Below are 24,391 nucleotides of genomic sequence, written 5' to 3'. Positions count from 1 at the left end.
CCACCTTGCCAGTTGTCCATCTTACGATGCTTAGATATTAGTCATATTCATAGACAGTTTCTCATCAGATCGCTAATGGGGCATAAACAATTGACAAATCAGCACAATAGTAAACGGAAAGGACCAGCTACCTAGCTGAACATTAACAGGTGCAGAAACACATCTATCCCCAAAGATCCGTGAACAGTCTATCTAACTATCCATATATCTGATGTCTATATGGTATTACCTGGTGTCTAACTAACAGTTACCTATCGACCTACATTTAAGCCTGTGGCCTGTGACATTAACACATCAAATTAGCTTAAAGAGACGTGCATGAAGCGAATTCATCTCATAGATGTGCAAGGACAGAAGAATCAGACTTTAACATATCACATTAGTTTGAGGAGTCGTGCCTGTTGCTTCAGGTAAGTGAAGGCCTAGAAAGTTCATCTCGCCTGTCGACCAACAGTAAGGACAATCTTGAAGATCAAGTGAAGGTCAAGAGAGTTCATCTTGCAAGTGTGCAAGGACAGAAGAATTCAACGTGTGACCTTAACATATCACGTTAATTTGAGGATTTGTGCATGTAGCTTTGGATAAAGGCCAGAAGAGTTCACATTGTCACTATACAATTAATTTGAGGAGTCGTGCATGTAACTTCAATTAGAGGCCAAGAGAGTTCAAGTTGCCGTAGTGCAGTTTGTGGAGTGTCGATACAATGGAGAGCTATGGGTTTATGGCAGAAGGCCCAGAGGCCGCCGTGTCCATAAAAGAATCATCTTTCCTGTCGAGGAATCTTTTCAGTTGTAAGTGATCTGTGAAAAAGTGTGGGGAGCCCTGAATAGTTACACGGAATTTTGCTGGACCCGCAAAGGCAAACTGATAGTTCATGGTTCCTAGTCTCGGGCGAAGTGCCAGGAAACCTTTTCTTATATCCACAGTCTCTTTGCTGTAATCTTGCGAGATAAAAATTTTTTTGTTTTTCCAAAGGATGTGGTTATTTTTACATATGAAGGCAAGAATCTGTTCTACATGCTGGCCATAGGGTCAAGACTGATTTGCATAAGGCTGGGTCCAAACTGGAAGGGCATGGTGAGCAAAAAAACAATGGATTTAGGCCCAGATCTTTGTACTGGGGTGAATGTATGACATTGTTCTGCATTCTGTCCATCACTTGTTGTTTTTGCATTTGTCACCCTGAGTGGGATGGGTATGCCCGGACGTGGGTCCCGTGCTTTCCATGCCACTGGAGTCAAGCTATCCTGGCTGATAAGGGTTGAAAGCCCGAAACCGGTCCTAGGATGCTTGTTTCCAGTCCAGGGAGGACCTGGCCTGGCAGTTCAGGCTGGACTGTTCCCATTGGGCGCAGGGTCAAGACTGATTTGCATATGCCTGGGTCCAAACTGGAATGGCATGGTGAGCAAAAAAACGACGGATTTAGGCCCAGATCTTTGTACTGGGGTGAATGTATGGCATTGTTCTGCATTCTATCCATCAATTGTTGTTTTTGCATGTGTCACCCCGAGTGGGACGGGTATGCCCAGACGTGGGTCCGTGCTCTCCATGCCACTGGAGTCCAGCTATCCTGGCTGATGAAGGCTGAAAGCCCGAAACTGGTCCTAGGATGCTTGTTTCCAGTCCAGGGAGTACCTGGCCTGGCAGTTCGGGCAGGACTGTTTCCATTGGGCACAGGATCAAGACTGATTTGCTTTTGGCTGGGTCCAAACTGGAATGGCATGTTGAGCAAAGAAATGATGGATTTATGCCCAGATCTTTGTACTGGGATGAATGTATGACGTTCTTCTGCATTCTGTCCATCAATTGTTGTTTTTGCATTTGTCAACCCGAGTGGGAGGACTATGCCCAGACGTGGGTCCCGTGCTCTCCATGCCACTGGAGTCAAGCTATCCTGGCTGATAAGGGCTGAAAGCCCGAAACCGGTCCTAGGATGCTTGTTTCCAGTTCAGGGAGGACCTGGCCTGGCAGTTCGGGCTGGACTGTTCCCATTGGGCGCAGGGTCAAGACTGATTTGCATATGGCTGGGTCCAAACTGGAATGGCATGGTGAGCAAATAAAAGATGGATTTAGGCCCAGATCTTTGTACTGGGGTGAATGTATGACATTGTTCTGCATTCTGTCCATCAATTGTGTTTTGGTAACGGAGTGGTTTACAGACAATTGGTCTCTGAGTTTTCTGGCCTGCAAGGATTCTAGATGGAACCTGATGGGCCCTGTCGAACTCTAGGGGTTAACTGAAAGACAACTTAGTGGCTTGCGCAAACCAACTTTCCAAAACAGTGATGCATGAACCAGATGGATCTTCCTCCCCTTCAGGAATTCCAAAAATTCTTACATTCCCTCTCCTGTTTCTGTCTTTGAGCCCTGATAGACGTTTCTTTAGAGACTCTGTTGTGATTGTTAGGCTTTTGAGCGGTTTGTTCATTTTGGTTTCTGTATCTTCTAGTTGGCTGATTCTGCTTTCTGTTTCTGACAACCGAACGTTGGTGTCCCTAATATCTTGTCTGATCTCAGAGATTTCTTCTTTCGTGGATTTAGCGAGATCGTGCATCTCTGCTAGTTAACTTAATATGGTATCCATCATTGCATTGATGTCGTGTTTGCCTTTAATAGGAGAGTCTGGGTTTGGCGGATCAGCCTTGATTCTCTTGAGGCTCGTCTTAGCCTCTTTGTAAGTCATTTTTGGCGATTACTGTGTTTCTTCAGTGTATCTTGTAAACACCAGCAGGTGATTGTAGTGATGCCTTGGTATGTCCTGGTATAACTGTTCTAGTTGTTTGAAATCGTGCTTGCACTTGTACTTACAATTGCATATGCGTTTCCATATGCGTTTGCAATAACACTAGCACTGTTTACTCTGTTTGCAGTAGCACTTACGATGCTTACACTGTATGCGCTGCAACACGAATGGTCACTGGGTACAGGTTGCTGGTAGCTAAACGCTGATGGGCACTGATTGACACTGGTTATCACTGGAAGTAATTGGTCACTGGTATAAGCTGGTATACGTTGGTATACACTGGTAGTCAGACTGGTAATCACTGGTACACTGTACACTGTCTACACTGGAAGTCACACTGGAAGTCGCTGGTTACTAGGTGTAGGTTGTCCCAGGTTAACAGTAGCTACTGGCTGGTTGTGACTGGTTGGTTCTAGAATATACTAGAATATTACCATGAGCGCCATATTAGGGTCAGGCATAAAACTGCAAATGGTGGGATTCTATTCACAAGGTAGGTGATCAACAAAAGGTAATTAGTTTGAAGGATGCTCCCCCAAGGTAGGAACTTGAAGATTCAAGACAGGTCTAAACACTGTGGTGAGTAGCAGAGCAGAGACAGCAGAGACAGATATGAACATTACATGGCAGCTGCCATTTTAAGGTCAGGCACCCAAGGGCAAGTTAGGATAAAGAGGGAGTTAGGGAGAGAGCGGTGTGGAATGTACTCTTTGGTTTCGAAGTGCAGTGTTGTGGGCAGTGATGTACACATGTGCATTGTGTTGTACATTGGTGAGAATTATGAGCTCTTACTATTGGCTTTGATATGGCCTCATGTCATATTGTTTTCGGACTTTGACTATTGGCTTTGACATGGCCTCATGTCATCTTGTTTTCTGACTTTGCCTTGCTTAGGAGTTCTGACTATTGGCTTTGACATGGCTTCATGTCATCTTGTTCTGACTATTGGCTTTGACATGGTTTCATGTCATCTTGTTTTCTGACTTTGCCTTGCTTATGAGTGCTTACTATTGGCTGTGACATGGCCTCATGCCTGGCTTTGCTTTGCTGCTCGCACGTAGCTGCAAAGTGGGGAGGGCAGGTTTCTGCTCTTCACTTGTTTTTCGCTCCTCACTGACCAGAGTGAACTGGAATATGTTGTGGGAAGTGTCTGTGGAATGTACAACTCTGCCTCGGAGTCCAAATATGGGAGCTTGGCCAGCCTTCATCTTGGCCTTGATGCAGACGGGTACAGCCAGCTTGGTTTTTTCTAATGAGAAGGGGACGAGGTTTTCTAGAAGCTTCGCCTCATGTTGAGTAATAGTATTAAAGCTGGCAACCTGTGGGGGCCAGGAGGAAGTTTACCACAGAATAGACGATATTGCTGTGGAGGTGACGGAACTTGAGTCCTGATTGAAACTCCTTCCTGGGCTTTTGACGGGCTTCCCAAAGCTTGAGTTGGCAAGGATGAAGCTTATTCAATCGGTGAGGTGTTCCTAACCAGTTTGTATATATTTTCTACCCTTTGCTACTTGTACATACTGCATTTTATTTCAGTTGTTCATTTAATCATTCATTTGTCATTTGAGAATCTGCATTTATTGTTATTGTTATTTTGGATTTATATCGCGCCCAATCACCTACAGGTCTCTAGGCGCGCGGAAATCGATGGTAACAGACAACAAACTCGGCAAACACAGAATGAGAGGCACTTTTTGATCTAATTTACTCCCAGGGTTCTTTTAAACAGCAATGTTTTTAGCGTCCTTCTAAATCGCAGAAGATTCCCCTCCCTGCGCATCACCTCAGGCAGTGTGTTCCATAGCTGAGGGACTAATACAGAGAAGGCTCTTCCTCCCTTAGTTACAAGTTTGTAACGGGGGCAGACCAAAAGCTGAGAGTCTGAGGATCTAAGTGTTCTCACTGGACTGTACACCGCCAGACGCTCAGTGATGTAAGCTGGTGCCTGACCATAGATTGCCTTATGAGCTGTGCATAAGTTTTTGAATTCCACGCGCTCTTTAATGGGGAGCCAATGCAAGCTGTGTAACAGGGGAGAGGCCTTAGTTCTCCTTGGGAGTCTAAAAATTAGTCGTGCAGCATCATTCATCACGACCTGCAACCTGTTAGTAAGAGTTTTGGGTAGGCCAAGGTAGAGAGCGTTTCCGTAGTCTATCCTTGAGATGACAGTTGCTGCTACAATTGAACGCATCATTGACTGGGAGAGGACCGGGGTTAACTTTCGTAGCTGTCGGATGATGTTTGTACAGCTCCCCACCACAGATGAAATTTGACTGGCCATTGACAAGTCGCAATCCAGTTTGATCCCCAAACTCTTTACGTTCATGCTTGGTTTTGGAGCAGGGCCCAACTCAGCTGGCCAATAGAGGTCACTCCAGGGTGAGGCGGTAGAAGGAATCACCAATACCTCGGTCTTGTCTGGATTGATCTTTAATAGGTTTCCAGTCATCCATTGCACAGTGTACCTCAATATGTTCTGAGCATTGAGTTGTGCGGTACTTGAATTATCGACACTCAGCAACAGCTGAGTGTCGTCCGCGTAGTTAAAGACTCTGCAGCCCCTACTGGCCAGTGATGCAATCAGCGGTTGTAGGTAGATATTAAATAACAGTGGGGATAGGGCAGAGCCCTGTGGCACCCCACATTCCAGGGTCCCCACCTCAGATGTGTGTTCCCCCAGTTGTATCCTTTGCGTTCTTCCCAAAAGGAAGGATTGCAACCACTTAAAGGCCAGACCTTTGATCCCAAAGTCTCTCAATCTCTCCAAAAGCAAGGCATGACTGACCGTATCGAACGCCGCTGATAGATCTAACAGAATCAGGGCGCTCGGTTTCTTTTTTTTTTTGTAAATATTTTTATTGAAGTTTAAACATGTAACATTACACATTTGCATCAGGTTCAGTAGAGTAGAGGTCCAGTGAAAGTGTCGCGGGACATACATGACATGGTGAAAAACAGAGAGCTCCTTTTTTCTGCGAATGACAGTATACATCACTTTGCATCGACCAGTAATATCTCGCCTATTCGGGGTCACTGAGGTCTGAGTCTGATGTATCGCTCGGGGGTTCACATATATTCCCTCTATAAGCATTCCACCCACCCCACACCCGGGACCACTTCTTGGGGCAGCCTCTGTGAATGTAGACAGTTTTTTCAACCACCATTGTGGAGTCCATGTCTCGGGACCACTGGGCGAGGGTCGGAGTTTGGCTGGAGCCCCACTTTTGGGCAAGATTACGTTTTGCCAGCATAAGTCCCAGTGTTACCCAGAGTTGCGTGGTCCTGTTGTGATCCGTCTGTTCCCAGACATTAAGGAGACACCTCCGTGGCTCCGGGGGTGTTGGGATCTTGGTCACCTGGGAGAGTGTGTGCAAAATTCCCTTCCAGTATAGAGCTATGGCCGGGCATTCCCAAAGTGTATGGAAAAATGTTCCCTCCATACCACACTGTCTCAGGCATAGCGGGGAGTCAGTTCGGTTCAGCTTAAATAGGAGTGTACGAGTGTAGTATGTGCGGTGTAGAATTTTAAGTTGGACCAGACGTAGTCTAGATGAGATGCCCACCTCCCTAGGGGAGGAAAGCGCCGCCTGCCAGTCCGTTTCGTCGAAGTCCCCAAGCTCGGCCTCCCATCGGTCTTTAAGGGCTGTGAATGGATCTGGCCGGTTGTTTATCAGCTTTCTGTATGTTAGGGAGGTCGCCCTCTGTGCCAGGTGTTCCGTGAGGAGCCGGTCCTCCAGAGGCGACGACTCCGGAAGTCGGGTTCCGGGCGGGATAGCTGCCTGGAGTGCATGCCTGATTTGCATGTATCGGAACCCTTCGGTGGGGGCCAGGTCGAAATCTGCTTGCAATTGGGTAAATGTGACCACCTCCCCCTTCTGCCAAAGGTCTCCCACCCTGGAGATGCCGATTAGGTCCCATCGATGGAACCCCTTGGTTGTACGCAATACCCCCAGCTGTTTCGCCTCCCACAACGGAGTGGCTTGGGTTATTTTCCCAGCCCACCCCAGGGCTCGCTGCGCCTCGAACCACAGCCGGAGGGTGTGCGCCGTGGGGCCTGGGGGGCAGAGGCCCCTCTTGTGATTGTAGAGCGCTCCCATGACCCCCGCAGCCCCCAGCAGGTGCCGGTCCATACGATATGCCGGGTCCTCCCCTGGCGCATGCAACCACTGATTGATCACCGTAAGCTGCGACGCCCAATAATACAGTCGCAAGTCTGGGAGGGCTATCCCACCATCGTACCACCCCATGGTGAGCTTGTGGAGTGCTATCCGCGGCGCCTTGTCCTCCCACAGTAGGCTGGTGACTTCCGCATTGACGGCGGCGAAGTAAGACGGTGGCACCAGGAAGGGGATGTTTTGGAGTATATACAAAAATCTAGGGAGAGCCATCATCTTATAGAGGGCAGCCCTCCCCAGTAGCGTCAGGGGCAGGGTGCGCCAACATTTGACGTCGCTTCTAAACCGCTGCAGCGGCTTCGTTAGATTCTCAGCCACAAAACGGTCCCTGTCCGCCGTAATAAATATGCCCAGATATTTGAAACCGTCCGTCACCACCCGAATCTCACAACCCCGCGGGAGCCGAGGTGGAGAACCGCGGAGCATGTAGACAATGGACTTTTCCCAGTTGATCTCGTAGCCCGACACTCTCCCGTATGATGCACATATATCCAGGAGGCAGACGATCGAGCGCGCAGGGGAGGCCAAGTATAACAGGATGTCGTCAGCATAGAGGGAGATGCGATCCTCCCACCCCATTGTCCACTTTAATCCCCGGATCACCGGGTCCTGCCTCAACCAGGCCGCCAGCGGCTCCAGCGCCAAAGCAAAGAGGAGTGGGGAAAGGGGGCAGCCCTGCCGCGTCCCCCTCCCCAACGGAAAGGGGTCTGAGATATGGCCATTGACCACCACCTGTGCAAGTGGCGCGGTATACAAAAGCTGAATCCATGCGCATATCTTGGGGCCGAGTCCCACATGACGGAGGACAGCGAAGAGGAACGGCCATTCCATCCGGTCGAACGCCATCCGCGCATCCAACGAGAGGATGGCCGCATCCTCCTCTATCGAGGTGCGGCGCTCGAGAATTCCGTGGAGCCGCCGTAGATTTAAAGCGGTGTTCCGGCGCGGCATAAATCCCGATTGGTCCGGGTGTATCAGGGTCGTAAGATAGGGCTGCAGCCTCGTCGCCAGCACTTTCGCTAGAATCTTTGCCTCCGCGTTTAGCAATGAGATTGGACGATAGGAAGCGCACTCATGCGCTGGTTTGGCAGGCTTCGGAATCGCCACTATGGTGGCCACTCTCTGATCCGGGGGGAGTATCCCGGTAGAGAGGCTGTCCTCGTACATGGCCAGTAGATGCGGGACTATGTGGGCAGCGTTGGTCTTATAGAACTCCACCGGAATTCCATTCGGGCCCATCGCCTTCCCGAAAGAAGAAAAAGTTACAGGCAAGGCCGCCATCTTAAGCACAGGTGCGCAACCTTACTTTACAGCTTAATAAGCTGGAAGACTGTGGTTTTTCCTCTGATATGGTCCTGGATCCTTAGAAGCTGCTCCCTTTTACATTCGGTGTTGATTCTGTGAGCCGGAAGTGTTCTCACTCCTCTTCTGGTGGTGGTGCCGCGAGGCGCAATGGTGCACAATGGTGCACAGTAACGTGGCCGGCATGAGTGACGACCAGAGAGGGGTAGAGATGAAGAGTCTGCCGCAGCATCTGTCGGTGATCAAAGTACCCAAATTTCGGTATCGCTGGACGCCTCAGAGATTCCGCCGCAAAATCGTTGCTAGGGATGCCTTCATATGTTGCGAATGACGGGTGGAAATGCAGATTCTGGCTTTACCATAGGAGGAGACAAAGGGTCATGCCGCCATCTTCGCCGACGTCCAAACCACGCCCCCTCGTTATTAATAAGTAATTTGACCAAAATCCATCTACCCTTAGTGTCTATGTCTTGTGTAACAACAGAGCATTTACATTTTTTATGGCATAAAATAATGACACCGTTCTTTTTGTATTTGTGGGGTAGACAAGAACTGAACCAACCCAATTACGTTTAAGCTTAAGGGCCTCAGTCTCTGTCAAATGGGTCTCTTGTAATAAGACTAGATCAGGATTGTAAGAGGCTAAATGGAAGATAATTCTCTGCCTTTTTATAGGATTAATGAAACCCTTTACATTCCATGTAACAACTGTGAATGGAAGAAAATAACATTATTATGTTACAATAAGTTTAACAACAATATAGGAGTGTAAGAAAATTAATATGCAAAGTGAGGATAAAGAAGGAAGATAGAGTAAGAGCCATAGGAAATAAATTATAAAAAAGGCGTAAGTAGTGAGAGAGAAAAATAGAATAAGAAAACATTGCAATACCATAAAGAAAAGGAAAGGGAAAACATCACTGAGTGGAAAGAAGAAGAGGGGTAAGAAAAGAAGAAACAAGAAGAGACAGTACATGTCAGAAATCTGATGACTGTAATACATACCTTTACTGGGGAACATAAGGTAAAATAAGGAGTGGCAATGGACAAAACAAGGATAGCACACCCGACAGGGAGGGCAACGCATCACACCGGGACACCGTATGCAACATAAATAGGAGCAGGAACATAAAGCAGGTACACATTGAATTCCACGGAATCTGTAACAACAACAATAAGAAGGCAAAATGAATTAAAAAGTCTATTAATCAAAGAAACACGCTTTAATAGAATGAAAAAAGATCAAATGCAACAGAAAACATATTAGAGTTCAAGTGTGAGATGAAGGACCAGCAATCTCCATCAACAAAGAGGAGTGGGAATGGATGAATTTCCTGAGATCTGCGGGTTTCTCAAAAGAAGAAGTCTTGTTCAAGAAGGTGACCTTAACCAGGCAAGGGTGAAATAAGCCACGGCGTGCACCAAGAGTACGAAGAGGAGGACGAAGGTCCAGCAATTCCTTTCTACGTTTAGCTGTGGCTGATGAAACATCTTGAGAAATAAACAGTCTTGCACCACACCAAGAGAGCTGTTTCTTAAGTATGGCTGCATTTAAGACTTTTAAAAGGTTGTTGAATTCCAAAAATAGAAGAATTACTCCACGAGATTTGGAAGGAGCAGAGGAGGAAGATAGGTGTGGACCTAATCGATGTGCGCGTTGAATATTTAATTTGGACAACGTGGAAAGGTCTAGAAGCTGTGGGAGGAAAGTGGTGAAGAAAGCAACAGGGTCATCGCCTTCAAGGCCCTCAGGAAGACCATATAAGCGGAGGTTGTTGCGTTGGTTTTTATTTTCAAGATCTTCAGATGTTTCTTTAAGTTGCAACACCTCTTTCTCCAAGCAAGTAATTCTGGCCGATGAATCCTGTACTTCACTGATCTGTTGCTTCACAGAGGATAAACGAGAATCCATATCTGACCATTAGTTGTCCAAAGTCTGTAAACGGAAATTGGTATCTTCAACAAAAAGTCGAAGCGCACGTATCTCCTCCAAGACAATCACCAATTAAACGGGGGGACATAGATTTAGGTGGAGAAGGTGGATCCTGTTTGATTCTCTTGTTAGTAGATGAGGGCAGTTGTGCCTTAGATTCATTAGTAGGCGAAGTTACAGACAAGAGGACACCAACTGCGCCATTTCCTCAAACGACTGTGAGGAATTATGTAAGGAAATAGCCGAGTAGAGCAAGAGGCTGGTTTGTTGGGAGAATGACCCTTGATAGAGCGTAGCAATCCCTTGCTCCTTCCCATGGACCAGGACAACAAGCTGTCAAAGATTCCTTATGTAACAATATATATCAACCAGTGTAAAGTACTACGCCAGAATCAAAATCCCCACAGACAAATGCTCCTTTCAGTATAAAAGTACCTATTCATTAGAAAAAATTGAGGAGAAAGTTCATAAAAATTGAGAAAGATAACATTCTGGAATAATGAAGGTCACTTTCTGAGGAGCAAATGTGAAGGCTAAAAATACAAAATGGCGGCCACTGAATAGCTGAATAGATTCACCTGCAATAATTAATGTCCATATAGGAGCAAAGACCAAATGGAGACATCTTTCTGGAGAGTGGGTGTTCCGATGCCTGGAAACACCAGCAAACCGCCAGAAATTTCGCTGAAACCGCCGGAATTACATCAGCGGTCTCCAATGCGATACGCAGCTCCGCAGCTAGGTGGCCATCTTGGGTCACGTCACGCGTGTCCTCCCCCAGGTTGAAGATTTGATTTTAATATTCCTAAATGATTACTGTGGCCCAAGAAAGTGTGTGTTGTTGAAGCTTTAGGCCCTCTTTTCCTGACGAAGGCACTTTCCTGTGCCGAAACGCGCGTAGAAGACCACTGTCAAATACACACTTTTTTGTCTACGAAAATCACAACTGTACATCAATGATCATGGACAGTGTTGTTTTAAAAAGTGCTTAGAGTGTATGACACTGTATGAATGAGGACATGAATGGATCAGTGCGATTGAGTTATTCCATTTTACTTTTTGTCAAAATATTCCTAATAAAACAATTATTGTAATTTTCTAAGAAACAGATATGTTGGTTCTTTCTTCTCTCAATTTGTCAGTTGCATTATATTGTTTGTAATATGATTGTTTTGTATATGTTGCCTTAAATATTTACGGTGAATAACTTTTATAGCATGCATGCTGAAATAAAGTTAATAATACTAGTGGGAATCAGTCACTAACAATCACAATAGACGCAGCTGCAAGAGCTATTTAGAAAAGTGCCAGTGATTCATGGAATACACGTTGAATGAATGTTATTAATGGGCTGTTCAGTTTCCTGTTCATTATTTGAACTTTTCAACACCTTTTTGCAATGTTTTTTCCGGTTCAGATATGGTTTTAATAAAGTTACCCATTACTCAGATAATTTGCTTTTTGTGGGCAGAGAGAATACAGAAGAGCGTAGCAGGGCTCTTGAGGCTTTTCACAGGGCAATGGAGGAGTTGGGAGTGGCCTTGGCCACTGAGAAAACGGAAGGTTTGCTTACCAGTCTCATATTTCTGGGTATTGAGTTTGACAGGGTCAGGATGGAAGTATGCTTGTCCTAATAAAAAATGTTAACATTGTTAAAATATAGCTGTTGGATTAGGCAATTGTTCAGAAAAGAAGACTAGAACTGATGAAGGTGCAGCGTCTTCTTGGCAACCTGAATTTTGCATTGAGGGCAGTTAGAGCAGTAAGAGCTTTCTTTCTTCAGGAGATTTGGATTTTCAGTGTCAGGTGTGGCTTTGAAATTTAAAAGGGTCAGATTGAAGGTGAGTTTAAAGTAAGAATTACAGGTGTAGATCAACTTTTAGAAGCAGTTTAATTGTGTCACACTGTTGTCTCTTGAGAAGGAATGGTTATGTCAAGTGCAGGGTTTTCTGATGCAGCAGTTCTGTTTTTGGGGGGGATGGCCATTGCGTGGCAGAGCCATGGCTGTAGGATTAGTTAGGCAGCAAAACAAGTATTGTATTTTGGAATGTTTTCCATTAGTAGTGGCAATGTGTTTGTGTGGAAAACTGTTGACCTACAGATTAGTTAGGTTTAATGTGGACAATCGGCACTTCAGTTGTTTACATCCTACATACATGACCCCCATTACTCTAAGCAAAATGTACTCAAGAGGATCGGCACAGTGCCCTAGGTGTGGGGTAGATGGGGCTGCATTTCTGCACCGGGCCACAAGTTGTAAAGGGTCCATGAATTCTGGCTGAAGGTCAGAGAGTGCCTATAGGCAACCACAGGGATCTGCCTGGATTTTTCACCCAAGCAATGTCTACTGGAAATTATTAGTAGAGCGAAAAAAAGGAAGATGCAATATAGATTTCTCCTCTTGGCATTACTACTAGATAAAAGACGAGTGGCCATTATCTGGATGGACACAAGTGTTCCCAGTATTGACGCATGGGCAAGTGATGTGCTGAAATGGCAGTAACAGAAGAGATGTGTGTCATGAGCATTAAAAGGGGTGTCAAAGTGCAGGAAATATTCAGTTGTGGCAAGAGTTGACACAGGCTCCCATGGATACAGAGGCCTCATAGACAGACTAATAACTGCACACTTGATAAATAAGCTGAGAGTACCACTAAATCACACAGTTGTGGCGCTAGTTGATATGTCAAAAGAAAAGGAGGAGAGAGTTTTACAGCTGTTGTGAGATTTTTAGCTAAGATTTTTAAAATTTAACATTATTTCAGAGTGAGATATGTTCCTGTGGAGGACAATAATATCGGGGATGCATTCTCTTGTTCACAATTGCAGAGGTTCTGTGATCTAGCACCGGAAGTGGAGAAGACCATGACACTGTGGGATCTTTGGCAGCTGGGAGATGAGAGTTCTTGAACTGATAAAAACGTTTGGAACAGCATCAACTAAAAGAGCATACAAACAGGCTTGGATGGAGGTTTTAACAGTGGTGCAGTTAACAGGGGTTTAAAGGACAATGTGTTTTTTGTAAGACTGGTTGATGCAGATAACTTGATCATTAGACAAATATGCAAAGGCCTTTCAGCAATGACCATTTTGGGTAAAGTTGCTGCCATTTTTGTTTATTGGAAATGTTGGTGCTATGATCTCAGGGAGATGAGATTTGCAAAAGGATTTTGGTTGGGCTAAAAAAGGTGGGACCTGAGCAGACAGGAGAAGGCCCACTTACAGTCGGCTTTTGGCTAAGGTTGTGGTCAGGTTGACAGTTATTTGTTTTTTGATTGGGAAGTTGCAATATTTTCTCTGTGCATGGTTTGGTTATACAATGGAGCTTTCAGAATTTCTGAGTGGTTGGGGATAAAGGGAAGGGGAGATTTACGTCAAGAGCGGATGGTGGCATCTATGAATGAGGTACGGATGTGGCTGAGGAGGAGCAAGACAGATCAATTTACGAGAGGTCAGGAGGTGATTTTATTGAAGTCTGCTGATGTTGCCCTGTCACTCAATGGTTTCAATGCCTGTGGATAAGAGGGGAATGTTTGTTTATCGATTATCTGCTTTTCAGGTTCTGAGGGTCTTACTAATAGCATTGGAAAGTTTGGGTCTGTCACTTAGGGGCTAATTACGAGTCGCGGCAGTCTTCTGACTGCTCTATTACAAGGGTCGGGCCGCCCTGGTACCACCGCAACCACCAGGGATCATAGATCCCTGGCGGTGGTCTTGAGGCTGCAATATGCTTGGTGAGACTGTGCGGTCCCGCCAAGCCTATTAAGAGTTTCCTCTCCGCCGCGGTTTTCATGGCGGTTCAACCTCCATGAAACCCGGCGCGGAGACTAAACAAAGGGCCCTACAGGCAACCCTTGTGCCTCTGGGCCTGGGGATGCATATAGGGGGGGCACATGACTGCAGCAGTCAATGCTGTCCAGGTACTAATTTTGACGTTCCCATTGTGATGCCTATTTCATAGGCACCGCCGTGGGAACGCCAAAGAACCACCTAATTTGGAGGGCTGTTCAATCACTGGTTTGGGAGGGGGGCGGTCCCGCTGCCGCACCGCCAAACTTGTGATCAGGCCGTAAGTGATTATGGAATCCATTTCTTTAAAATTGGACCAGCAACTGAAACAGGGTCTATTGGGTTTTTCGGGGCACAATTTAAAGGTCTTGGATAGATGGAGATCTGCATGTTAGAAGCGGTATTTGTGTATATTATAACAACAGTTTGTAGTTGTATTTTAATTGTTTGTTTCTTTTCTAGGATGTGTGGCTGGTCCACTCAACAATACTTCTGTGGTTTAGATTGTGGGACATTCCTTTGTTTTCTGGACTGCCAAGCAAGCATAAATAGCATACATTGAAGGCACCTATGACTGGATGGAGTCAGGGAGGTTGAGTCATGGTGGGGTAACACCAGTATCTGGTGGTGTGAGCTGTTTGTAATCCATGCTAATTTATTGCAGGAAGGACATGCCTGAACCTATTGGTTATCCATCTTGGGGGAAATGATCTGGTCTGGTGCAGCGCTAAATTGCTCACACTTTACACTTTACAAATATGTCACAAATACTTAACAGATAGATGACATGAACATGCACTTTGCACCTGTTTCTTGTGTGATTTATCGATTAATGTAAGTGTTGCACTTGATTTCATTATTAAAGAGCACATTCACTGTAGGATTATTAGTGGATGCTCACATTGTGTATTTTATCATAACTGACTGATATTATTTGAACTCTTGATGAAATTTATAAACCATCCTTACTTAGTAGCTAATGTGCTCACTATATAGGTGAAATTCAACTTTCCTATGTGTGCTTTGATACCATGAATAACGTTTACTGGTTAGAAACTTAACTAGAAACCATCCTCATGTATGTAGAATGTGATTTCACTGAAAATGATAGTTTATGTAATGTGTGCATTAATGTTATACGCATATTTAAGTGAAATGTGATTCCTAACCATACTTACTCATGATTATTTTAGTGATTTAATTTGTTTTACATGTAATGTGAATCTAATGCACTAGAAATATATATTCATTTGTTTTTAAATGTGCACACACATATTAAATGTGCACCATTGAGTCTATGCTTTAATTTGTTCTGACTAGCTCTGTATTTCACCCTGCTGCATAAATACTGTTTTCCATTTTCTGCTAATGTGACATTTCTTGCAGGTACTCACATGCATTGTTAGTTTGAGAATAGATACATTACTGTATTAGAGATAGAGAGAAAGCCTGTGAAGAAGACCTTGACGAAAGGTACATGGAGAGCCAGAGCGTCAACTGAAAGGCCTATTCAGCAGTATTGTGATATACCTTGTGCATGAGATGTTGTTCCCATGTCCAGTGTAGGATATTTTGCTAAAGTTACAGTAAAAAACATGAGAAGTGAAGATGAACAATGAGACCCCTGATGATGCGTACAAAGGGGTGTTGACCAAGAAACCTGTGTATCGTATAGTTTAGTGTTCACCCTTGTCAGGAAGTCCCTATCAAGGATGAGGGAATACCAGAGATGGAGGACAAAGACTGCATTCCATCTTACATCTCTCCCCTCCTTTACTTGCAGCCCATGTGGAATGTAGTGGCTGACGTGCCTTCGATCCGCATAGGAGACAAGAACGAGTGCGGGCCCTTAAATTCTACCTCTGTTGCAGCCCACGAGGGAGGTTTCGTGGGATATGAGGAAGTATTTCCAAAGGAAGACGGACGTGAGACAGCGTGGGAGGAGGAGCGAAAAACACCCACGAGCAAGGAACACGGAGGAGAGGCGGTTCGCGTACTGAAGGAGTGCCCCGCTGGAAGGAAGGAAAACGACAAGAGGAGACCAGGTGTTTCACACGGTGAAGCAGACGAGGGAGTCCAGCCGCCCCAGAGACGAGCGGAAGAGTCCCGCCACGGCCCAGGAGGGTCATTGCTCTTTCAGGTGTGTGGGCGTTTACGAGGCTACCTACGGGGTGAGGCGGACGGGGGAACAAGTGGGAAAGGGGGAACGAGGGGAAGGACACAAGCCTGAAGCAAAGTGTTCTTTTGAAAACGCACTCATAACCTTTTACTTTTTGCCTTCTCATTGCATCACATCCACCCCCCCCATCACTTTTTGGGATGGTCCATTCCCTTTTCTTTTCTTGGTTTTGGTGATCCCTCACACCCTTTCCTGAACATTACTGATAAAACCCAGACACACTTACCTGAGCCTTTCTTCTCTCTGAGGGAGGTTGCTGGCCAGGAAGACGACGCTCAAGGGACTGTGAAGTGACCTGGTTCCATAGGTTGATGTGACACAGCAGACGTAGCAGCTAATTACAAGATACAGGGGAACAGTAATAACCTTACATGAAGATACTACAGACTGCCATAGAAGACCCTGAATAAGAAGACAGAGATAAGAAGAGAAAGCCCTACAGAGACTGTTTTGGCACTTTAATTATTCCAAATAAAGAAGAGTAAAGCACCCACTGTACTCTGTATAAGTCTTTTCGGGTTCCCGCACAGTGAAATATCTGACAACCCTGTTAGAGAGTCAGACTCCTTCCAGAACTCTTTGCAGATGCTTTCCAGACTCTTTTCAGGTGCCCCTTATTTTTTTTATTTTTTATTTTTAAACATTTTTATTAAGTTTTTCCATCAGCGCAGTGAAACCAACAACAGGGAAAAATAAAGGACTCAATCCTCGGTGTACATATCAGGAGAAATCCGTACTTCCCGCGCTTCCTCCCTTTTCAGGCGCCCCTTAGATGCTATTTAGATTTCTTTTGACATCCCTTCAGAGACTTTCCCCCAGATGCTTAGAGCAGTTTCCCTTGGACTTTGAAAGGTTCACACCTCTAAGCTTTCCTGAATCTTTACTGGGTGTGGCTTAGGCTAATACGTTCTCTGACCCATAAAAGTCTCTTGACCAAGCTTCTGAAATGCTGACACCTTACCTACTTACTTTCCTATGCTTAGCCCTAATTTCCATTATGGAAATTCCTAATTTTTGATATTTTTTAGGTTGTAGACCCATCTTTTTAGCTTGGACTTTATGTTGAGTGATCCTAGATTTACCTATGCACAGACAAAAAAACTGAGACTTTAGTCTGAGCATCAGATATTCTTCTTACTCTTTTGTATTGCTATGACTGAATTACTTGTATGTTTAATACTGGCACGCCTAAACTTCTTTAGGAGGTTGGGTTTCCCAGTTGTTATTCTGTATCTTTATAGAATGGGGTAAAGAATTTTGTATCGTAACGTGATTTTGAATTTGTAATAAACCTTCTTTACCCTGGCTACCGATTCGTGGTCCTCGTTGTGTTGCCAAATGGGTTGTACTGTTAATTGAATTTGATTGATAGTAAATGCTACCTCCCCTCACCTCTCAATCGGACTAAAAAGTCGATTGGAGGAACAATGGTAAGCAAGTGAGCCCAGAAAACGCTGTATCAGGTCCAACTTTTTAGAATTGGTGTAGCCATGAACGCAGATTTAAATCACATAAAGGAAGTTCGGTCAGGCCCTCATATATTGTGGACTGAGTTGATCCAGAGACAGGTATGGATGGGCGCTTGGAACCCAAGGGCTATTGAGAAGCAGAGAAGGAAGGTGAACAGGGAAATGTGAGGTTTTTTTTTAGGAGTGGTGAGATCTCTGTTTTGAAAAATGTGGCAACTGTGCAGGAAGACCGGTCCCTTTTTCATCAAGACGGAGTGCATTTATATTTGCTAGGCAATTAATATTACCAGTTGGAGTTGTGTTCGAGGATTGTCCAGTTGCTGGGAGAGACGTTATGGTGTTTGTACGAGAATGTGGAACTTACCTGGTGAGGCAGACCTTCGGCGACAGTCCGAGAGTATTCCCAATCTTCCCTACATGCGTCATGAGACCTGAAAGCGGAAAGAAAAGGGAGTGAATGGGGTTGGATAAGAGGGAAAAGGCCCACCTTGGAAACAGGAAAGGAAAGACCAGAAAGCAGGAGGAAAGATAAGTTAGAAAGGACCAAATGTTGAAAGTAATGCATAAGGAGATCCTGTAGGAAGCCGAGGAAAGGAGTCGAAGTGGGACAGAATTACCTGTGGGAGACGGAATGCTAAGGACGGAGAGGAGCCCAGGTCTGAGGTCGGTTGTAAGAAAGTGCCTAATTTTGACTTGGTTAGCTCCCACTTTTTGCTTGATGTCTGATATAATTTCGAACTGTAAGTGCACTGGGCCCCTGCTAACCAGGTCCCCAGTGCCAGATGTCTTTCCCCAAAACTGTACCACGACTGGCGCAACTTCAGTGGCCCCTGTAAGTCCCTAATAAATGGTACCCCTGGTACCCAGGCCACGGGTACTGAGGAGGTTCCTCTGGGGCTGCAACACTGGTTGTGCCACCCCAGGGACCGGTCACCAAGGCTATGCACTCTGCCATTGCAGGCTGCATGTCTTGGTGCAGGGAAACCTGAAGAGTCGACATGGCGCACAGCCATGTGTGCTATGTCTCCCATACACTGCATGGGATATAGGTAAGTCACCCCAATTGCAGACCTTTAGCCCTATGGCAGGGTGCACTACATCCTATGTGTGGGCATATCAGCATAAGCAGATATGCCCCTACAATGACCAGTCCATTCTGGGATGTTGTAAATGAACAGGGAAGCCATAAAGAAAAAGTACATGGACTGGATACTTGTCAACATGAATTTCCTAGCTCCATGATGGCTTCACTCATCTCTGAGATGTTTGGTACCAAACATCTTGTCTTAATCAATCCTCACTGATGCCACTGTTGGATTTATTAATACATTCACACAAGAGACCCTTTTAGAGGGTCCTCTGAAAACCTACCAAGCACTTGTGTGGTTCCTGACTTGTTTTCGCCAGCCTGCCACTACTAGACATGTTTCTGACCGCATGGGGTGAGAGCCTGCGCTTCAGAGTACAGAGACAAAGTCTGCTCTGGGCAGAGGTGCTTCACACGTACTCCAGGAGAGGATGTCCTTCCTGGGCAGGAAGCTTCAAAGGCAATGGAGCCTTTGTATTCTAACTCAGAAACCTCCAGATAGTGGGGGAAGCCAAGCTCCCTTTCCTGTTCCACTTTTGGCAGGAGGAAATGCAGGAAAATTCGTTCGATGAGGGGGAGGGTCCCCACTTAGCCTAGACCACCCGTAGGGCGGGGCAGGTGATGTGAACCCCTCTCCTGAAATTCCACCATCTGGCAATGGTGGAGAAACCTCCAATCAGGGCTCGAGTAGTGCTTCTTCTCACAGGAAGTGATCACTGGAGGGTGTAGACACCCTGAAGCTAATTAGCCCAGTTGCTACTACCTGTCACCTCTTGTAACACCCCTAAATTCAGTATTTAGGTGACACCCCAAAACCTGAACATTAGATTTGACGGACAAGAGAAGACCAGGACAAAGAAGACCCGCTGCTCGAGAACTGAAGCCCTACTGAAGAAGAACATGGCTTCAAACCCTGCCTGCTGCTCCTAGGACTCAACAATCACTGCCGGTGTGTCTTCATGAAACCTGAAAGGGCTCCAAGTACCCCAGAGCACCTCCAGCCTTCAAGAAATTGCAGTGAAGCTCCCATGGAGGGAAGGTATCACTCCTCTGCACACTGCAGGCACCGATCCCATGAAGTCCTGTTCGTCAACTTGCTGCTCCCTGACGACCTCGACGCAGCAGCGAAGCAAGAAGAGGTACAACAGCTCTGGAGGGTCAGATCTGCCTCCCCACCACGTTAGGAGGCACCAGGACTAACCGGAGCTGCGGCATACTAATAACCAGGGTACCGGAACCCCCCCCCGCCAAGGTAAAAACCAAGACGAAGAGTCCACACCGGACTCCCAAAACACCAAAAGCAAGCACCCGCAGAGGGACTTTGAGACACCGAAGACCCACTTTCTGAGTGGTCCAGCTGTCCCTAGATTGCCTCTCCAAGTTGCCTGCTCCTGATTGTGAGGACCTCAACACGCACAACACTCGGCTGACCTGTTCGCTCTGCATCCGGCCCCACCGGTCCCAGCACCGACCAACCAACCTTGCTCCCGTGGTCCCCAGGCCCTTGCAACCGCCTCCCTCTAAGGAGATCCACTGGACTTACCTGTAAGTCTCTGTGTAGTGCTTTTTCAAGTGACCCCATTTTTCTTTGCGCACCAGCTTCCAAGACCTCAGAACCTCTGCTCCCAGCCAATCCAGGACACTCCCGAACTTCACCTGCTGGAAATTTGGGCCTGGTCCCAACATCAACCTAAAACAAGAAGGTGAACTTCGTGAAAGCATTGCCTGAATTTCTATGCATTTTTTTGCTTTTTCCTCATTGTTTCCTATGGTGCGTAATTGCACATAAAAGTGATATATTTCCAAAATTTGAAAACTCGTAACTCGGAAAGTACTTACCTTAGAACTGTGTTTATGGTCTTAAAAATTGTATAGAAATCATGTTATTTTTTACAAGTTGGTCTCGGATTTTTTCTCGAGTGTGTGTCTCATTTATTGCCTCTGTGAATACAACAAATGCTTAACAGTCCCTTGGATAAGCGTAACTGCTGACCCACACTACCACAAAAAGAGTGTTAGGATTATCTACTTTTGCCTCTACCTGCCTTTTGGGGATCTCTCACACTCTCTACAAAGGGTACTTCATTACAGTACACTGCACAGAGGCGGTTTCCTACATCAGTGAATCATGACAGTGGAGCCCGCTACTGGAACCTCAGCAACGGAACGAGAGGGAGAAGACGGACACCAGGGTGAACTAAGACGACCCAGAGGATGACATATTGACTGAGGAGTGGTCTTCACCACCGGTAGAGGCTGAAGAGTGGCCACAGTCCTCAAGGACTGTGGCGGACCAGGTGAGTGCACGCTCTGAGGTTGTAGGAGAGTAAGAGGTAGATGGTCTTAGAGTAAATGAAGACAAGATACCTTAGTGGGAGTGGGTTAACTGCAAAGCTTAGTTTTTTTTGAATAGTCGTAGTGTCAGAATCAAAATAACCCAAAAACGGATATTTGGTGATGGCTGTACACAAATGCTAGAAATAACTGCCGCTGTCTTAGGGCCCAGGTATCCATGTGAGGAAATATGAATTTTTATGGTCAATTGTGTCCCCTATCTTAGACCCCAACGGTTCCATGTACATGCTACAAGTACATGTATGTTCCCTCCAGTTCTAGCTATGAAGACGCAAATACATGTGCGTCCAACATCAACATGTCCTCTTTCAGATCCGCCATGAATGGGTCAGATATTCCATTCCTAAATATGATTGGCCACCGACTTTATATGGTTTACTTTTCTAGTTCTACAGTTCAGGCGAGTAGGCCCTGGATTCTGTCATCAAGCCTTTTCCTGCTTCTGCCTCTGAAATACTCCAGCCCGGACCTGCATCCGTATCCATGAACTTTGTCCTACTCCCTGCGCGGCTAACGGTGCCTGACGCGGCCTGTTGCCTGCCAAAAAACTGTATTCAGCCTTCAAGTTATCTGCTCCGCTCCTCACCCAATGCATTCCTGTCTAGTAGTTTAGGTAAACATCCTTCCAGCTAACGAGCAAAGAGCTTGGCCTCGCTGTCTTTTTGCAAGTAATTCATAGCCCCTGTTACCATGGAAGATTCCTGCCCCTCGCATCTCATGTAGACACATAGACGCTTGTACATGCACTAACAGTCAGTATAGAATAGATTCCGTCCGAGAAACCTTTCCTTTTGGATAACACAGTTCCTTAAACAAAGATATTAGATACGATTTGGGATTAGGTTGATCTGACCCCCCAGACTTTTGTCTCCACATGTAGAGCTAAATGTCAATTCCCCTTCACTCTCTAGTTGCACGTCAATCACACGTCATGCGGCTGCGCGCGCATCTCTGCCAAATATTTCTGCTGACACTGCAGGATTCTCTTATGGATCCACCCACTTGTGACATCATTTTAAATGACGTTTCTAGTATACGCCTGTATTTACGCCTACTTTTCATTACGTGTGTGTATTCGTATCTGTATTATCAGCTGTTACGCCTCCAGCATCTGTCTTAATGCAATGCTTTTCTTATATATATTGTTACTTGTCAATAATGTATTGTCTATCCCTTCCTGAACCTTCGTGGTGATGGAATAAGATTGCCTAGTTCGAACTATGATTCCTTTGTAAGGAATAAAAGCCCTTTTCAGAACCTCTAATACCACGGATTCTGCCTCTTATTTTGACTGAGTTATTCTTACTAGACTTTACCGCATAAAAATAGTACAGGTAATTAAAATATTTACCACACATGACTTACATATCACACTGCGGTGGTGGGTAAAATTGCTTGTGGTGACAAAGGGAGAACTCTGGGATCACCAATATCCAAACTTGACTAAAGCTCCTTGGTTAGGTGACAGGTCTGACTATTTATGATTCTGATAACTGGATTGTGTCCCGTAATAATTTACAAATACTTACCTGGATTTCGTCCTTCTCTCTGTCTCCCAAGGAACCACCAACCGAACACTCATACGGCTACCTATCTGGACGGAGGGAATAAACTTCTTGAGAGGACGCAGAGCTTGTAGTGAAACTATATGGACCATCCCCGGGACCTGACCTATTGATAGTCGCTGTATAAATTAACCGAGAAAATTGTAGAATGTACAACACCAAAGCCTCCTACAACTTATTTACGCCGATCCCTCCTCAGGGTTAAGATGCCTTTTTACGCAGACATATAGTGAATATCTGGAAAGAGGGGAGCAGGAAAACACCTCTGGGTTTTCCAGGCTGGCAGGGTCAACCGCACAATGGTTGTTTGGGTGAGCACAGCCCTGTGAGGTCAGAGCAAGCGGATGGATTGAGTGAAGGCGCATGAGTAGTAGGACAGGTTGAAGTGTGTGAAGTGTAGTAGGGTATATGGAGAGCGGCACTTACGATTTTAAAAGGGGGGAGAGGTTCAGGAAATAAAGTTGTATTAGTGAGGTTTGTTTAGTATTGTAATGCACGTTGCCTAGGGAATTGATGATGTTTTGGTTTTCGAGACCTGTGCTATTAAAGCCACATTTTGACCCTAAAAAGGTGTGGAGTGTCATTTGATGCGCCATCATGGTTGCCCATCCGTAACAATTCTTTCTTCTGTGCTCATTGATCCTGGTTATTGCTGGTCTGGTTGCGAAGTGCATATGAGCAGATTATTAAATACACACAATTCTCTATGTACAGTACTCCTGTTCAGATGGCCTCAATCTCTCAATAAAAGCAATCCATGCATATTCTTTCATATTGAAACGTAGGGATCACAAGAATACCCTTTTCCTAAAAAGAAAACTGGCTTTTTGTGTATTTGTGCAACGTTAGATGTTCGTAACAAGCGCCCAACCTTTTCAAAATGCGTACATCGGACGAGGAATGTCTTATAAGTATGTGAAGAGTACTAGTCACATTTTTTGGATAGCGCGAGGGAAAAAAACGTTGGCAGCAGGAGTGCCCCTGGGCGCACTGGGATGCCACCTTGCGAAACGTATTTGGTGGTGGGGGAATTTAGCCATGCGAGAACTCTGGAACACAAATCTGTTAGGAAGGGAAAGATTAAATGAGTCAACATCTAGCTCAAACAGTAGGGACTGTAGCCTTAATACCGGAAACTATTGTGACCCCGAGAGACGCCTGTAGAACGCCTCGTGTTCTGTTCCTTGTACATCTAATTGAAATGAGTGTTGCGTGTTTCAGAGCACCTTGGTGCCGTGGTAGATCTTGTTGAGGCTGGGAGAGGAGACGCCATCAGTTCTCCAAGGGGAAGCGGTCTCGTGATAGCGGGCTGCGGTAGCAGGCGTTCCCGCAGAGACGGTGAAAGGGTTAAGGAGTCAGGCGGAAGTGGGAGGTGCCTGCTCAGCTTCAGCTGCAGGCATAGGAAGTTTAGAAATGGGGTTTAGCTGCTGCTGGACCGGGGTGCTGGTGGCATTGCAGCCAGAGCTCGGGGTGCGCTTGCCATGAGAGTGCACCTCGCCCGGTATTGCTCCCCCAGCTACCCCCCGCTGTCTCCTCTTTCCTCGCAGCGGTCAGTGCTGGTGTACTGGCCCCGTGCAGAGATACCCACCGCATCATGCAGCGCCATCCCCGGGCAACGAGCTGCTCATACCTGGCTCTGAGACTCGGGCTGCTTCTCCTGTCATGTACCGCACGCCGCGGTCTCGCAGCGACGGACGTCACTCCAGGTGAGCGAGCATTATGTGCGAGAAGATAGGGTAGGCGCTGTCCTGACAACAAACGCCAAGCTCGACCTGTCTAGTTCCAGGGTAACCT

The 24,391-nt window shown here is 46.0% G+C and overlaps 1 protein-coding gene across 2 annotated transcripts in view; it reads left to right on the top strand.

Annotated features, from left to right (window-relative positions):
• The first annotated feature begins 23,954 nt into the window (after window positions 1-23,954).
• Window positions 23,955-24,391, top strand: part of TM7SF3 (transmembrane 7 superfamily member 3) — a 213,197-nt gene continuing 212,760 nt past the window's right edge. For both annotated transcript variants that reach the window (XM_085652794.1, XM_085652792.1), the window contains exon 1: window positions 23,955-24,303. In XM_085652794.1, the coding sequence (XP_085508920.1) occupies window positions 24,192-24,303 (112 nt within the window). In that variant the 5' untranslated portion in view covers window positions 23,955-24,191. The remainder of the gene's footprint in view (window positions 24,304-24,391) is intronic.

Source organism: Triturus cristatus, chromosome 4_1, assembly GCF_964204655.1.
Source record: "Triturus cristatus chromosome 4_1, aTriCri1.1, whole genome shotgun sequence".
Taxonomy (NCBI): Eukaryota; Metazoa; Chordata; class Amphibia; order Caudata; family Salamandridae; genus Triturus; species Triturus cristatus.
Note: the sequence above shows the minus strand (reverse complement) of the source record. Positions and strands in the feature narration are given on the sequence as shown.